This window comes from Prenolepis imparis, unplaced genomic scaffold (assembly GCF_030444845.1).
Source record: "Prenolepis imparis isolate NDT839.2.m4 unplaced genomic scaffold, iyPreImpa1.0 SCAF_4, whole genome shotgun sequence".
Lineage (NCBI taxonomy): Eukaryota > Metazoa > Arthropoda > Insecta > Hymenoptera > Formicidae > Prenolepis > Prenolepis imparis.
This window is the reverse complement of record NW_028141162.1, coordinates 1,590,336-1,606,881: the sequence shown is the minus strand read 5'-3', so window position 1 is coordinate 1,606,881 and position 16,546 is coordinate 1,590,336. Positions and strand designations below refer to the sequence as shown.

General features: G+C 33.2%; 4 protein-coding genes across 6 annotated transcripts; 2 read left to right on the top strand and 2 right to left on the bottom strand.

Annotated features, from left to right (window-relative positions):
* Positions 1–422: 422 nt before the first annotated feature.
* LOC145934689 (lymphoid-specific helicase) lies at positions 423–3,972 on the top strand. Its single transcript, XM_083035331.1, has 7 exons — positions 423–647; positions 1,030–1,379; positions 1,461–2,074; positions 2,263–2,915; positions 3,006–3,400; positions 3,487–3,745; positions 3,836–3,972. The coding sequence occupies exons 1-7, from the start codon at positions 575–577 to the stop codon at positions 3,904–3,906; spliced, it is 2,415 nt and encodes an 804-aa protein (XP_082891457.1). The 5' UTR covers positions 423–574; the 3' UTR covers positions 3,907–3,972.
* LOC145934688 (uncharacterized) lies at positions 3,949–9,827 on the bottom strand. The gene is made up of 9 exons (XM_083035330.1): positions 9,457–9,827; positions 8,413–9,181; positions 6,342–6,722; positions 5,933–6,199; positions 5,570–5,864; positions 5,060–5,288; positions 4,717–4,966; positions 4,463–4,647; positions 3,949–4,367 (listed from the first exon to the last, which is right to left on the bottom strand). Exons 1-9 carry the CDS (start codon positions 9,545–9,547, stop codon positions 4,258–4,260), a joined length of 2,577 nt encoding a protein of 858 aa, XP_082891456.1. The 5' UTR covers positions 9,548–9,827; the 3' UTR covers positions 3,949–4,257.
* Positions 9,828–9,987: 160 nt separating this feature from the next.
* Ift52 (intraflagellar transport 52) lies at positions 9,988–11,929 on the bottom strand. Its single transcript, XM_083035332.1, has 6 exons — positions 11,673–11,929; positions 11,333–11,550; positions 11,119–11,227; positions 10,769–11,051; positions 10,404–10,652; positions 9,988–10,309 (listed from the first exon to the last, which is right to left on the bottom strand). Exons 1-6 carry the CDS (start codon positions 11,804–11,806, stop codon positions 10,037–10,039), a joined length of 1,266 nt encoding a protein of 421 aa, XP_082891458.1. The 5' UTR covers positions 11,807–11,929; the 3' UTR covers positions 9,988–10,036.
* A 436-nt stretch (positions 11,930–12,365) lies between these two features.
* LOC145934726 (serine/arginine-rich splicing factor 7) lies at positions 12,366–15,894 on the top strand. 3 transcript variants are annotated; one of them, XR_014425095.1, is made up of 4 exons: positions 12,366–12,633; positions 12,920–13,299; positions 13,940–14,537; positions 15,160–15,296. XR_014425095.1 is itself a non-coding variant. In XM_083035419.1 (4 exons), exons 1-3 carry the CDS (start codon positions 12,625–12,627, stop codon positions 15,371–15,373), a joined length of 603 nt encoding a protein of 200 aa, XP_082891545.1. In that variant the 5' UTR covers positions 12,371–12,624; the 3' UTR covers positions 15,374–15,377; positions 15,467–15,894. The 3 variants fall into 3 exon arrangements, 2 of the variants coding, with proteins under 2 accessions (XP_082891546.1, XP_082891545.1); XM_083035419.1 differs by lacking the exon at positions 13,940–14,537 and adding an exon at positions 15,467–15,894 and having other exon boundaries at positions 12,371–12,633; positions 15,160–15,377; XM_083035420.1 differs by having other exon boundaries at positions 13,940–15,302.
* The last annotated feature ends 652 nt before the right edge of the window (positions 15,895–16,546 follow it).

Below are 16,546 nucleotides of genomic sequence, written 5' to 3'. Positions count from 1 at the left end.
ATCCTCTCTTTAACTTTTTTCTTTATTTATAAATATAAGTTATATTTTGTTTATAAATATTTTGGGGATTACTTATTGTCTATACAATTACATATGTTTATATCTTCCTTTTATAACAACATCGATAAAATAAACATATATTCAGACTACTAAAGTTAACATTTTATTTTTATTTGTAATTCCTCGTATACATCTTTATGTAGAAATTGAAAATTTATTTTTCAGCATTTTGGAAAATTTTATTCTCAGCATATTTTGGAGCCAAGATTTTGAAGAAAACATTGCCAACATGACCGTAAAAATTAGGCATTCATTTTTTCCCTATATACTTCTCACTAACGTTTCGACAGTTGCCATCCTGTATATTGTTGGCGCCAATTTATCGTTACAAGTTACAACCGTAATTTGTATTGTATCTTGTATCGTCCCATATCGTCCTTTCGTGTTTCTCGTGTCAGTTCATATTTTTAACCGTACTTTTTTTTCGACCGTTGTTCCAACCGAAGATCGAAGAGTTTCTTGCTTTGTTTTAAAGGATTTAGACTTTGATTAATTCTCTTGTATCGTTATAACAATGGATGTCGATCATTTTGTTGATGATAATTCAAATATGATTGATTCTGGAGACTGTTCAGTTTCTTCCACAGGTAAATTTATTTATCGATACAAAAAATGCGAACATTTATGTTATTTTTAGTAAGCATTTTTCTCTTTGTTCGATATAGTATTTCTCTCGATAATAAAATCATGTTTTACTCTGGTTAAAGAAAAACTCGCACATTATTCCGATTTCTTAAAAGAATAAGAATCTTACCTATTTTTAATAATCAGAATAATTTATAAAATTTTGTTCTATCTTGCTTGCTCTCATTTTTTGTCACATATTAATTAATTTACATATTTCGTTAGAAGATCCTAAAAAATAAATTTGCGTTCAGCCACATGCAAACAATGATTTTGTAAAGAAGAAATATATGTGTATATTTTATCTTAATATAATTTAATATATTTTATTTTCTCTTTTATAAGATATACCACTCGCCAGTAATGTCAAATTCAATAATACACCGTTGGAAGAAGAAAAGAAAAAGAAAAGAAAAAGATTCAACGAGAGTGAGCTTGAAAGAAGACGGCTTGCAGAAGAAGAATATAATCGTGAAATACATGAACAAAGATACAAGCGATTGATGCACTTGTTGAATGAAAGTAAATTTTATTCGACTTTCTTGGTAAATAGAATTAAAAAACAAAGGAATGTCAAGAAGAAAGGCCAATCTGTTGTTAATAATGAAAATGTACCACCGCCAAATAAGAGAAAAAGCATAAGAAAGCAGACAGATTCAAAAAAATATAATGTACAAGAATATATACTTCCAGAGGTAAGTAATAAAAAATATTTGAATTTTTATCATAGTTTGTAATATTATACAAGTACAAGAGGATTTAATTTAAAATTATAGATCAAGAAACAAATGCAGACTAAAAAGGACCTAACAAATCTAAATCAAGAGGAGATAGAAGCAGAATTGTCCGCAGATTCAGACACTGAAATGAAATCATCACCTACTGAAATGAAATCATCTACTGTGCAAAACACTTTTGTTAAACCAAAATACTTTCAGGGTGAATTATATGATTATCAGCAAGATGGTTTCGAATGGTTAAAGGTGCTTTATGAGAATGCCTTCAATGGGATTCTAGCTGACGAAATGGGGCTTGGGAAAACAATACAAGTGATAGCCCTGATATGCCATCTTATAGAGAAGAAACAAGGAGGACCTTATTTGATAATTGCACCTCTCTCCACTATACCAAATTGGATGGTAGAATTTGAGAGATTCGCTCCTGATATACCAGTTGTGTTACTCCATGGTACAAAAGAAGAAAGAGAGCCTATACGTACAAATATAAAAAATAAATACCATGTTTTAAATGGTTATAAAACACAGCCTGTTGTATTGACTACTTATGAAGTGCCATTACAGGAAGTTAGATTTCTTCAATCTCAGAAATGGAGATATATCATAGTAGATGAGGGACATAGAATAAAAAATCATAACTGTGCGCTTGTCAAGTATGTCGATTGCTTAATTAATTAAAAACATCAATAGTTAAAAGTTATTTTCGAAATTAATATAAGAGTAATAAAAAAATATTTTATATGATAAATGTTAAAAAAAATATATATATATATTTTTAAAGAACTTTTAATTTTACAAATATTGTCATCTTTTGTTTTAAAAAATTGATTAATTTTTTTAGAGTCTTGAGAACGATGCAATCCATGAATAGACTAATATTGACTGGAACTCCACTTCACAATAATTTAGCCGAACTATGGTCCCTTTTAAACTTCTTATTACCAGATATCTTTGATGATTTAGCAGTGTTTGAATCATGGTTCAACGTTAAAGAGGTTGAGCAGGGAGGCACCGAAAAAGTTTTGAAGCAAGAAGAAGAAAAACATATATTATCATCATTGCGTGAAATTTTGAAGCCATTTATGTTAAGACGAATAAAAGATGAAGTTAATCTGAAGGTTCCTCCTAAGAAGGAGTTGGTAGTTTATGCACCGCTCACGGAACTGCAACACGATCTTTACAGAGCAGTATTAAATTGTGATTTAGAAACATTGAGCAAAATTGAGAAATCGGATCTAGTTATACAGACTCAAGATGGTAAAGCACCGAAAAGACAAGCTTTCATGAGAAGTAGATACGGATCTGTCGGAAATAATTTCGGAAATGAAATGTCATCTAGTATTTTGATGGAGGAAATCGAAAATAGTAATGATACAAATGAGTGGCGTGCAATGAAACCCGCGGACCTACAAAATTTGTTTATGTGGAAACAGTATACTGATGTTACAGAGCGTAATATGGACTTTTTTGTCCGTATTAGTTATCACAATAGAAGTAAGTTATCATTATAACAATATATTTGATTCATATTTTTTAATACATTATTTACTTCATTATTTCCATTTATGTCCATATATATTTTAGCGCCAATGTACAAGAAGATTGTAAATCATCCATATTTGGTTCATTGCCCATTGGATTCAGTCGGTTTGCCAAAAATCGACAACGATTTGATCAGAGCCTCCGGCAAACTTTTAGTGCTGGATGCTATGCTGGCGAAACTTAAAGCGGGAGGTCATAAAGTTCTGCTATTTTCGACAATGACTATGATTTTGGATATGATCGAAGATTATCTCTCATTACGAGATTATAATTATGTGAGATTAGATGGTTCTACTAAAATCGAAATGAGGAAAGAAAATATTAAAATTTTCAACGACGATCCGAATATGTTCCTGTTCCTTATATCTACTAGAGCTGGTGGAGTTGGATTAAATTTGGCGGGCGCCGATACTGTTATTATATACGACAGTGATTGGGTGAGTTAATAATTCTGGTATAGTTCTGGTTTTTTCATGTCTGTCAATATTTACATTTTATTCACGCTCACGAATTTTAAATACAGAATCCACAAGCGGATATACAAGCTATGGCACGATGTCATAGGATAGGACAAACGAAACCTGTGGTTGTCTATAGACTATGCACTAAGGGAACGATTGATGAAGCGATAATGAAGCGTGCCGAGACTAAACGTATTTTAGAAAAAGTAGTTATGTCAAAAGAATTGGGTGGAATTAATTTTTTAAATAAAGAGGGTTTGTTACAACTCAAGCAGCTAATGGAATCTAAGGAATATAAAGTTGTTACTTCTGAACATGAAGGTGAGTGTTTTTGTCACATAATATACAGATCGCCAGAATATGTATATAAAGAATTGTACAGAAATTAATAGGTTGATATTTTTTTTGTAGTGTTTACAGAATCAGAGTTGAACAAACTGTTAGATAGAAGCGACTTGATAGAAGCGACTGATAAAGAATAAGACTCACATAATTTTCAAGAAAAAATCAGAAACATACAATAATTACTAATTATATTGTTAAAGAAGCAAATCTTTCATTCCACAAATACAATATTGAATACATTTTTGCAGTAATATAGTTTTACAATGAATTTTTTTTAATAATGATGAACGGCGTTGTAAGATGCGCATTATTTTTTTAATTTGTGTTTTCTAATGAATTTAGTTTAATGAATTTAATTAAATAAAATTATTTATTAAACAATGTGAGAGTATTGTGCATGGCAGTGTTTCCTTCTTCTCTTTACGTTACATCGACAGAATAATTTTTTCAACACGATATTCCAGATGAATTATTTAACTTTGGGCAAATCAAGACTTGTTCGATTTCATACGAGTCTTCCCTATTAGAGAGTTCTTATATTTATAAGACTGCGCGAGCTGTTCGCGAAATTCAGCTTCTAGCTTCGTATACGTCCCACCTGTTTCAGATAATGTATTATTTATGCGATATTGATATTTCGCTTTTGCTTAATTTAATATATAATTACATATACATTGCACATGAGAAACATACCGATAGGTTGTTTAGTCTTATAATTGTGTTGTTGCTTGTTGTAAGATGTCGAAAGAAAGTTTTCCGTAACCGTTCTCTTTGTCAGAAGAGCTATCATTTGCGCCGCGGCTCTTTCTTCAAAATCTCTCTGATTATCTTGATTATGTCTTACGTTTAAATTACCGCTCCAACATCTACTGTTGTTTCTAAAAAATGTGATAAGATGACAAAGTGATTTTGCTTTATATATAAATATTATCAATACGATTTCTCACTTATGCTTCGCATTATTCATTGGTTTTAATGCGCACGTATTGGATTCTTCGCTGTAATATGATTCGTCGTCTACACTACTGTCTTCGTATGCGGTTCCGCCATCGTCCTCGTCGTCCTCGTCCGTAATCGAAGAAGCGGGAGACAAAAGGTCAGTAGTCGCGGAAATTTGTCGACGAAGTTTCTGCAAAGATTTTTGCGAATCTTGCGCTTGAAGTAATCGACGGAGTCCCGAACCTCCCCAAATCTTTCCTGTTTTTGTGAAAAGAAAAAAAATGTTTTTGTGCGCATTATAAATAATAATTTATAAGAAACAAAGGAATTTTTTTTTGAAAATCAATTTACCGAGCAGACCAAGTTTCGGCCTTGATGGCACGAGTTCTATGCCATTCCACCACATTATATCCTTGCATACTAATTTGCCTGGTCGAAGAGACGGATCACGTGTCACCAATCGTGTAATCTTTTCCGGGAAAAAGAGCTGGGGCGGTTCGATGGTTATTACTTCTCTATTCGCTGTCAGAATATTTAAAACGTTTAATTCTTTCTCGCTCTTTACATCTGGTACATGTTCCTAAAACAAATATACAAAAGCATATAAAAAAAGAACTTCATGTAAGCCACATTTTTATATGTACATTATATATATTTATATATGTACACTTCTATATATTTAATAATTATAATTATATTGCAATATATATATATATATATATATATATATATATATATGTATATATATTATAATTAAATAATAATTCAATACATAATTGAATAATAATATTTAATATAATAAAAGTAAATTCTTTTTAATTCCTTTGTAGTTACAAAAAAATATAATATGCTGATACCAACTTTGTACCTGCATCCACTTTGACTGGACAAAGCTTCGAATCTATAGGCACGTTGACTGCAGCATGGATATCTTCCCAGAGGAAAAGGCGTAGGCCTCTGTTGCTCATTGACGAAGAATTGCGCGGATTCTGGATGATAACAGCACCAATCAATCTGATGTATCGGAAAGTACACATTGCACTGTTGGCAAAACAAGAAATGGCAATCTCCCCACAATCTCCAATAAACTTTACGCCAGGAACGCAACTCCGATCGTAAGGTAATGATATAATCGTTCAATGTCCAAGTCAGGTCTCTGTAAAATAATGATATTTTTCATCTTTTGCGTATAAATCATATGTTGTAAAGTGTTGCAAAGTGTACCTGACATGTTTGCTATGAACAGCTCCCTTGTTGTCAATTTTGATTGCGCTTGGGATGCAAGGCACAAAATCGGAAATCGATTGTACAACATTCTTGTTGCATTTTCCACATTTGAACAGCATAGCCAACGAACTGTAATGTCCCTTCTTATTATCCGGAGTGGCTTCCACCAGTGACATGATTAATTTGCAGAACAAACGACTCTGAACTTTATCTTTTTTGTCTTTTAACATTTCGACATCCTCATTTGTAAATAATACAGCCAGTCTGTCAATAATAATCGTGTCTCAATAAAATGACGAAAAAGAAAAAAGTTTAATAGCTATTTATTATTGCTTGCCACATGATCAGAATATATAATCAAAAATATAATTAAAAATGCTACTGATGTAAATAATAAAATACATGCCTTGTGAGAAGATTATCGTCTAGACATGATAAAATTGTTGACGTCTTCAAAATATCTGACATGTTGTCATGGCAGTATTGAAGACAGTTCTCCAAAAGCGGCTCCATTTGAAGAAAGCAAGCGGATACCATAATTGGAATGACATTACTCGCCTCTAGAACTGGCCACTCGGATTTTTTTATGATATCCTTCTTCACCCATCTCATCAGCCAGTCAAAAATAACGACATCACAATGTACCGATATGTCTATCTCATCAAGCTTCTGGCCCGCAGTGACATCAGCAAAATAACACATTTTTTGTATAAGAAGTTTTTGTGGACATCGAAAGTTTTTTTTAATATTCTTATCTTCGTCACATACGTGAATTTCCACATCGTTCCTAAAAGGTACAACATATTGATGAATATATAAAGAGATAATATTAATATTAATTAAATTAAGGTAATATTAATACTGGAATTTTTGACATATAAAAACTAATCTAGCTTTGTCTATTAAAGATATTTTTAACTTTGTAAATAACAAAATAATTGAACAAAAAAGATATATATATTTTAGTGTAATTTAATTTCGAACATATAAATCCCACGAAATTAAATGTATTATTAATAAAGAAATCGATACATCACTTTTCTCATCTCTTTATGTGTTTTAAATCATTCGATCACTTATGTATTATTCTGTGCTTTCGATCCGAAAGAAAATGAGTATTACGTATGTATGTAAATTACAGTCGAATAGACGAAGAATTCAAAACCAAAACGCGATATACATATATTCGAGGTATATTTAACAAAAACAAATACATATATAATCGAACATGTAAATGTGTTCTTTTGAAACAACAATTAATCTCTACACTTCATAGATTCCTATTTCAAATAAATACATATATATCATGCGAGATACACGCTTCAAAAATATTACATCACCGTGATCACTCTTACAAATGATTAATCGTGATTACCTAATCAGGCGGACCGATAAATGCTAATATTAGATCGCTAGTATTAATCGTGATCGTATCTGACATCTCTCAATATTCTCCCAATCGCGTTACGAAGGTTAACGACGACGTACGCAGCCACGAGAATGACAGAATGAAATGACATGACCCCCACCCCCACCCCCCCACCTTTCTCCCTACCGCGCCGCGTCAGGCGTCACGTGGTCACGTCACGTGGTCACGTCACGTGACGCGTCAGCGCTCCCCCACTCTTCAGCCTCGCGCCGGCGCTCCCCCACCACCCGCCACACCCACACAAGGTCGCATACCAACATACCAACGCGTCATGTGCGTACGCATTTGATCGTGATCGAGCGCCGAGTATACATGTGTTGTATTAATTGAAGAAACGCAATTATTCTCCACGCAATTATTACAATTGATGATTGATGATTAAGTGTGTTGACGCGACGATTATTTATCGAAGTACATATTAGGTATGTATATGTACATATTTCGCGCAATTTATTCCTTTAAGATAGAAATAGAATAAGCGATGGCAATTATAAATTATTGTTTTATTCCGATATTTATTAGTACGCGAGAATGTTTCTACAATCTTTCGATTTAAATATATTTCACATCGCGCTTTAAATAATATAATTCGCCCATAACTATCGGATCGGAAGTGCACAGAATAATTATGAATCATTGGATCGAATAATTCGAATAAAGGAAAATTGTGATATTGTACTTATTTGTTTATTATTAATATATACGTTTCACGGGATTTATGTACGCGTGCAATGCGTGAATTTCGATTGTATATTTTGGAATAAAATATATCGCGTCACAAGTAGATCGACTCTTGAAACGATATATCTCGCGAATTAAAGTTGCTGATATCATTCGATATGCATGCGGCTTTATAAAAAATTATTTTGTTGTTTACAAAGTTAAAAATATCTTTAATGGATAAAGCTACATTAATTTTTATATGTCAAAAATTCCAGTATTTTATATGTCAAAAACTCAGTATATGTGTGTGTATATAATATATAATATAATATATATTATGATATAGTATTATATATATACTGTTTTACATAACTAAAATACTTACTCTAATGATTTCTTGTTTATCTTATTTTTCTCTTTGTCCCGTTCTTTATGAGTTGAGGCTGCCGCTTTATTCTCAGTCACATTACCCAATGAAGAATTCTTTTTAACATCTGCGACAACGGTAGACTTTTTAATAACAGGCTGCGATAGGGCAGATTTGGGTAGCATGTACGGCAAAACAGAGTCTAACAATCCTTCGTGTAAAATATCTCTTAGATTTTCCTTCATGATTTTTGCTAAACCATGTTCGCTCTCCTCCTTTTGTTGTGAAATTCTCTTCTTTTCATTTAAAGTTTGACAATTTTCTGACAACTGATTCACTTCTCTGACATCTCCTGTTTCTAAACATTTATTAGAACTTTCTGCGCTGTTAGAGTCGTGCGTAGAGTCATCCTTATTGCATGCCTCATAAATATTGGTACAGGAGATTGTGGAATTGTGCGAATATATTGTACTATTCGATATACATGGACTTGCTTCTTTACTTGTTGTTTGTGGCGATAACTCTTGTACAGAATCATTGTGTTTGTATTGCCGTTCTTGAGTATTGAAATTACAATTGTCATTAATGACTTTATTACCTCCATGCGTTTTTAGATCTAAATTAATCTTTGCTAATGCTTGCCAATCAATTTCGCTATTAGCACTTAGTATCGTAGCCAAACCTTCGCAACTGTCATTAACTTGGTATGCAGTTCTCATAAATTCAAAGAACGCTCCAATCGTTAATTTTGAGTGCTTGTCTTCTTGGAGATTTCGTAATCTTTCAGCTAAATTCAAAGTGTCTATTATTACTATCATCCATAATCTTTTGTACCATAATTATGACATATAGTTTGAGCCATTTTTGTGCGATTATTAATTGATTCAGTGTGCCGAGCTTCTGTGTAATTTGATATGCAATTTAGTCTATTAATATAAGTTAAAACATAGCAACAGAAAAATTGTGCTAGTGGCACTAGATGCAGAAGCACTTCAAAATAAAGGTACAGCATCCAGTATCTAAAGGTGCAAAGTAGCAGTCTACCAGTGGATCTATATGTACCTTCGTTAGTTGTTGGAACACATGATCTTAACACTGTTTGTGCATTTAAAGCTACATTATTAGCTACATCATTAGCTTCGTGTGACTCCATGATTCTCCCTCTTTAAGCGAAAGAATATTTGCACTGCAAATTGCAAAATGCTATTAATCTCTACTGTTATATAAAGTACTATACTTTTTGATATTAACGTTGATTTCACACATTGATCACATTGTGTAACTCCGACGTAACTATAAAGTTTATAAAAATTGTTGCAAGAATTTTATTGTAAAAGAGGATTACGAGTTTGGAATATCGTCGCGCAAAAATTACAACAGCACCTGTCTCGAATTCACGAACTGTCATCAGCTGGATCAGCTGATAATTGTCACAGATAGCAACGCTACGCTAGATCCGAACAGAAAGCAAATAAATTTGATTCAAACATTGCCGATAGATGCCGCTAAATAAAGAAGAAATGAAAAAGTGGGAAATTTAAATAAAACGCAATAATTTTTTCGTTAAATACTTGTTTTTAATGGATTGAATTTTATTAGAAAATCGGCGATAAATTTTAATACATTCCCCTATACAAAGATTTCAATCGTGCGTCGCTTTGTAACTGCAGATTTTCTGAAAAATAAAATTTAATACTTCTTTGGCGGTATATGTCTCGGAATGGTTTATCCTTATTATAATACTTTCAAATTCTCTGATATAATGATCTAGCTCCTTATCGTTTGAAAAGTCCTTCGTCGCCATATATTTATTAGTGAGCTGGGACAGTTTCAAGAAATCAGAACTAAACGCTTCATTTAGATCAAACAGTTCCAAAGCAGGCGGTGGTAAGTCTTGAAAACTCGGAGGAAATACCTACAGGATTATTTCGAAGTTATTTACATAATAATTATGTGTGCTAATAAATTAGAAATAGAGATAAATTGGGCACACAAGTTGCAATGCTTACTGAAGCCTGTGTGGGAGGTAAAGGTGCCTCGAAATGAGGTGGAATCAAAGTAAGCGGTTCATGTTTCACTCCTAAAGCCTCGTATGTTTTTATACAAGCTGGTATCATGTTCAAATTTATGGAATAAAAATGCTGTTTAAATAACTTGGTGTACTCGCGAGGAATATCGATATTATCCAAGTCTTGCGTGCAAACTTTCGGATTATCTGCCTGTTGTGTTAAATCTGGCACAAAGTTGTATTCCCAAAACTGCAAATACATAAAAAAACATTTTGTCAATTGCAAATAGATTTTATATATCTGAATATAGAAAGCTGTAATCTCTCTTTGAATTATATTAATTTATACAACTAATATAAACGTACTTCTATATCATCTATATGAAGATCCACTATCTCTGCGACATCCAACTCAAAAAAATCAAAAATCATTTCACGCAAGGCATCGTTATTTTCCTTTTCTATATAAGTATCTGCTAGCATTTTGGATGAACCTAACACGACCAACTTGCCACCACCAGATTTTACACAGTGGTAGGCACAAATGGGTCTATTCATCGGAATGGCAATTGATCCACTGGACAAAGCGACGACAGATGGTTGTACTACATTTAAAGTTGCACCATAAGGATACAAAAATTTCACACCACTGAAACAATTATACATTAAGAAAATTGGTAAAAAAAATATGGTAGAATATTAAAAGATTGTCTTACATGCATTCGTCATGATTCTTTAGAAATATAGACTTGTTTGACAGACCTTGACATATTAAAGATTCCTTAGGGTGCATTGTTTGACTGTAACTCATCCTAGCTACACTATCTGGAAATAGAAAAATTAAAATTTATGAGTTTATATATGTATATGTATAAGAAGATATATATTCAAAGGAATACTTTTCTCTTTCTTTTTGAATATTTTACATACCATTGTTTACCATAATGCCAAATTCTTCTAGTAAAAAGTTAATATTTGTGTTGGATTTGTTTTCACCACCTTCTCCAAGAGTAACAAGAACATTGCCACCAGAATTCAAAAAGGTTCTAATGGAATTCATTTCAAGCTCGGTAAATTTACTTAATGGTCCTGGCAATACTAAAATCTTGGCATTTGTCAATAATTCTTGCGATATCACTTCGTTGTTCCTGAAATATTATTATTTTTTAAGTATAAATTTATTTTCAATTTTAATGTAAGAAAACTTTGAATTTTGTAGTATAATTTATGCGATATACAAACAACTGTATGAGAATTATTTTTTACTTACTCTATAAATTTCCACTTTGCTTTTAATTTTCGTTGAAGTACTTTGAAATCGTCGTTCAATTTTCTTTCATTTTTCGAGACGTCAAAAATAACAATGTTATCAGTTTTATTGCCACTTCCGAAAATCGAGCTCATGATTAAATTAATATTATTATTAAATTAATATTATTATTATAAATCGATTTAACAGATTATTTATATAATATAATACAGCACACTATATTATATATTTGACATGTTATGCTATTTTACATGATATTCAACACTGTCAAAATACTCAAAATATTCTGTCAAAGTATGTACTGTCAAAATACTCAAAATATTCCATCGCGTCGTTACTATGACAACCGTGGTAACATCAAATATACATATATTCAATTATCAATAATCTAATTATTTATCATTCTCCATCGATATTTTTGTAATAATAAAATAATTTTTAACAAATTTTTTTGAGATATAAGAAAACATTCTTCTGTGTGACAAGTTCCTCTATTTTTCTGATTGTTTAGCGCTTTGAATCTCGCGATATTATCGATAATATCGGTGCTCTTTAATTTCGTTTGATGATAACAAAATTTTTTTGTTAGTATTTTATCATTAATTAAGATGTCGTTGGTATACTATTCCTGAAAAAAATCGCGATATAGAGAAACCAAGTCCTTTTCACGGATTGGTCAGTCAAATTGAGAAACGCAATGAAGTATCACTGGTATTGGTGGACATTCTCGTAAATATCGTGTAGTGGAAACGCTATTGAAAAATTGCTTCTATGAAAAGCGGTTTCTCTAATCAATTCGTAATTTGTTTCTCGAATCGATATGGTGTGCATGAGAAGCCATCTCGCTAATCACGGATATCAGCTTTATTACGATATTTTCGCAAAAATACGGCATAGTTTCTGCCATATAGTTCTTCATATTTACTAGAGTAATTCACGAGAAGCAAGCAAAATGAGCAAGGTATAAGAGTATAAAATTATGTTGTCGACAGTCTTAAAAATGTTCAATTAACGAAATGTTATTGTTATTTTATTACTCTCTATATTTCTTATCTCAAAGAACCATAATGAAATGAAATGTTTAATTTTCTCTTTCTTTCCCCTTTTTCTCCACTTCTTGACATATACAGAGAGATATAGCTAATATAATGAAGAGATAAAAAAAATAGTTACATGTAGATTTCCTCTATCTTATTTATCAGTATTCTGTTTGTAATTTTTAATCTTACACATATATGTGTGTCTAGATGTCACGTTATCCCTCCGATGGCAAAGTCTATGTGGGAGATTTGGGAAGTAGCGCTAGTAAGCAAGAATTGGAGGATGCGTTTTCCTACTACGGATCTTTACAAAATGTCTGGGTTGCCAGAAATCCTCCTGGATTTGCCTTTGTCGAATTTGAGGATCCTAGAGATGCAGAGGATGCGGTGAGAGGACTGGATGGTCGTACTTTATGCGGAAGACGTGTTCGTGTGGAACTGTCAAATGGAAAGAAATTGAGAGATAGAAGCTCCTTTAGGAGAGGCAGCGGAAGACCCTTTCATCCGGAAGATAAATGTTACGAATGTGGCGAAAGGGGCCACTACGCTAGAGATTGTCATCGTCATAGGACTTCTCGCAGAAGAAGGTAAGTCTCCTAAAAATTTCTTATTAAATAGAATAAATAATATATTATTTCATATTCATATTTATTGTATATATAAATACAATTTTTAAAATTTGTACATATTAAATTTACATCATGTTTAAAAGATTGTACATTGAATCGTTTACATTTTGTATGCAAATTTTTGCCTTTGTACATGTATGGGGACATAACTTGCAGGATGAGAAAGGATTATAGAATAGTTATCGAAAGATATAGATTTATATCTTGCTATATAAGTTTAAGTATAATCCAAGCTTAACACTTGTTTTAAAAATGTTATCAGTCGTGTTTAGATTTTAAGTATCTTTAATATACTTTAATTATTTGACATTCAATAATTAGGAGATAATTAAGTTCAAAAAATATATTTAATATATCTCTAATAAGGTGATCTATACTGTTACATATAAAACATTTTCTTATTTGATCAAATGACTGTCATAGTATTACAATTATTGTCATTATAGTTATGCAAAAAGATCGCATAGGTCGCATTATTGGTCCAATATCGATAAGTCATTCAGATGATCAATGATTAAGAGAAAAAAAAAAGATTTTTCCTACAAACATAAAGAAACTGGTTGTAAGGCGGCAACGTAATACTACCCGTTATTTATAGGAGTTGCGGCTGAGCATGCGGCACACGCATGAGAAATGTGTGTTGCCGCCCTGACATTGTCGCGACGCGCGAGATTCGCCTTGGGTTCACGTGTTCGTGAACGCACACACACACCGCGCGTCGTAGTTACAGCGTAGAGCACCCCACCTACTTTGGGTTTCCCTCTGCACATCTCTGCGAGCGAGAAAGCGCGGCAAAATCATGGGGGCCGGACACGGCGGCTACTAGTCCTACTACGATCCACTGACCATCTAGATCGAGAGTTTATGCACGTCGGCGTTCTTCGTTCAGCTGTCTGTGATTTCTGCCTAGTCGTCGTTGTCGTCGTCGTCATCAGTCATCGTCGTCGTCGGTCATCGTCCTCGTCGTCATCGTCGTCGTCGTCGTTATCGTCATCGTCGTCGTCCTCGTAATACCTAATGATCGCTGAGAGACAAACTTTCAGCGTTCTCATCTCTAGCCACTCTTCATCTCCGTTCATCTCTCGTGATTTCATCTGCATAAAAGCGCTCGTCCGCTGTCTCCCTTCCCGGCGTAGCCATCGCGCGCACGCGATCCACGATTATCTGCTATAAGTACAGCCCAGGGAACCAGGATGGTACATAAGTAGAACCAGTCAAGTATATAATTCTACATGGATTAATGTATTACGGTGACGCAGAGTGAATTGAATTTTTGAATGCGCGTAATGAAGAGAAAACCGTGTTACATTATTATACATAAACTTGCACGATTCTTAAAGTTAATTGCATATATTTATGGAAATAAGTTGGGCGAAGAGTTATCCAATAGAAATTAAAGACTATGTAGATCTTAATAAGTAAAACTGAGTTTTTATATAATTTGGTCTATATATTATACATACTCTAATGTGCATTTCAACAAATTTGTGTAATATGGAGACATTTTCAATGTTTTTAAGAAATTACATTTCATAGATATATGACATATATATAGATATTTATATTTATTTATTTTATTTATGCACGTAAGTGGGTATATACATATTAAAGGTTCAACAGGAATATGTTTTATATTGGCGAGAACGCGTAATCGTTAATTTTGGAGATAGTATGTGCTACGTAAAAGTCAGTAATCTCGAGTTCTAATAAAGACAATAGTGAAACCACGTCTCACGTTTCATGCTAGTGTTTCGTAATAGTATAGGATAACGCGCACGTGGTCATTATACTCTTTATTCATTGTGGCTTTTACTTTAGGTGGTCCCGCTCGCGATCAAGATCACGATCGCGCTCGCGCTCACGTTCCCGCTCGAGATCCCGTAGCAATCGCTCGCGCTCGTCGCGGCGCAGCCGATCCCGCAGCAAGAGCGCCGGTGTTAAAGATAAATATCGTAACAAGAAACACAAGTCTGTCTCCAAAGATCGAACCAAGTCGAAATCTCGATCGGGCTCCAGATCGCGAAGTAGATAAACGGGTAAGTATCGCTAAATATCGTTTGTTGTCGTCGAATAATAATATATTGTAATTAAGTTGAATAATAATATATTGTATTTTTTGTTTTAGCGGAGATATGATTTGTGTGAAATCGACGTGGTCTCAGTGAATTTCTCTTTTGATTTAATTGAAGCTGCGATATATGTTTCTTCGATACAATTCAATTGTATCAATCTATCATTTAGTGCATATAGAAGCAACTTGTTTTGGAATATATAGATATATATATATATATATAAATGACTGAAAAATGATTATTTTGTACACAAAAGGAAAACACATTATTGTATTATTACTACTACAGTTTTTCCAAAGTTCTCTTCGCTCTGTGTTCATAGTTAGTGTGTTACTTATAAATCAATATTTCAATAAAGAGCTAATTTTTCGGACATGCACACGCTTATACATTGGATACTTTAATTATACGTTCAATCAATGTCTCGTCGAAATCTTCAGTTTCGCATCAAACAAATACATGTATAGTTTAACGACAAGAACTCGGCCCAAATCTCGAAATTTTTTTTCCGTCATCATTACTTTACAGAAGGCAGAGCGAGTTAATAGGCGTAGCATCAACGTGATTTAATTCGCAAATGCGTCATATCGCGAACTTCGAAGAAGTTGCGTTAACGAATAATCGATAAAAAAAGATTATTAAATATAGTTCAATTTTTTATAGATAAAAATATACTATTTTTACTATTTCTAAGTTCTGTCAAAGTTCTTCTAAGTATTGTCAATAGAGTTTTTTATTAGTAAAGTCATTTGCAGCGCGTGGTTTTACTGCAAGACGAACGTAAGCATAGTTTAACTTTGGTAGAGAAAGCGAAGTGTCTCGCAGGTTAACGTTCCTTCATCGTATCGCTTCGCTTCGAGCCAATTGCATGAGCGAGAATAATCGAGATCAATTAAGCGCACGCGATGACTTATATTAGGCGGGTGAAGCATCTTCGCGCAGCTTTTTTTCTAAAGTTCACTTCGGCGCTTAAGATGAGCTAAGCGATTCGGACAGTCTCACCGACATGGAGATGACGATGTCGATGTCGTCGACACCACGATTCAGTCTCGTAAACAAATAATTCCTCTTACGATTTACGATGAAGCAGCCGGTTCCGATGAATCATTTCAAGAGAATCCGAACACACGCGA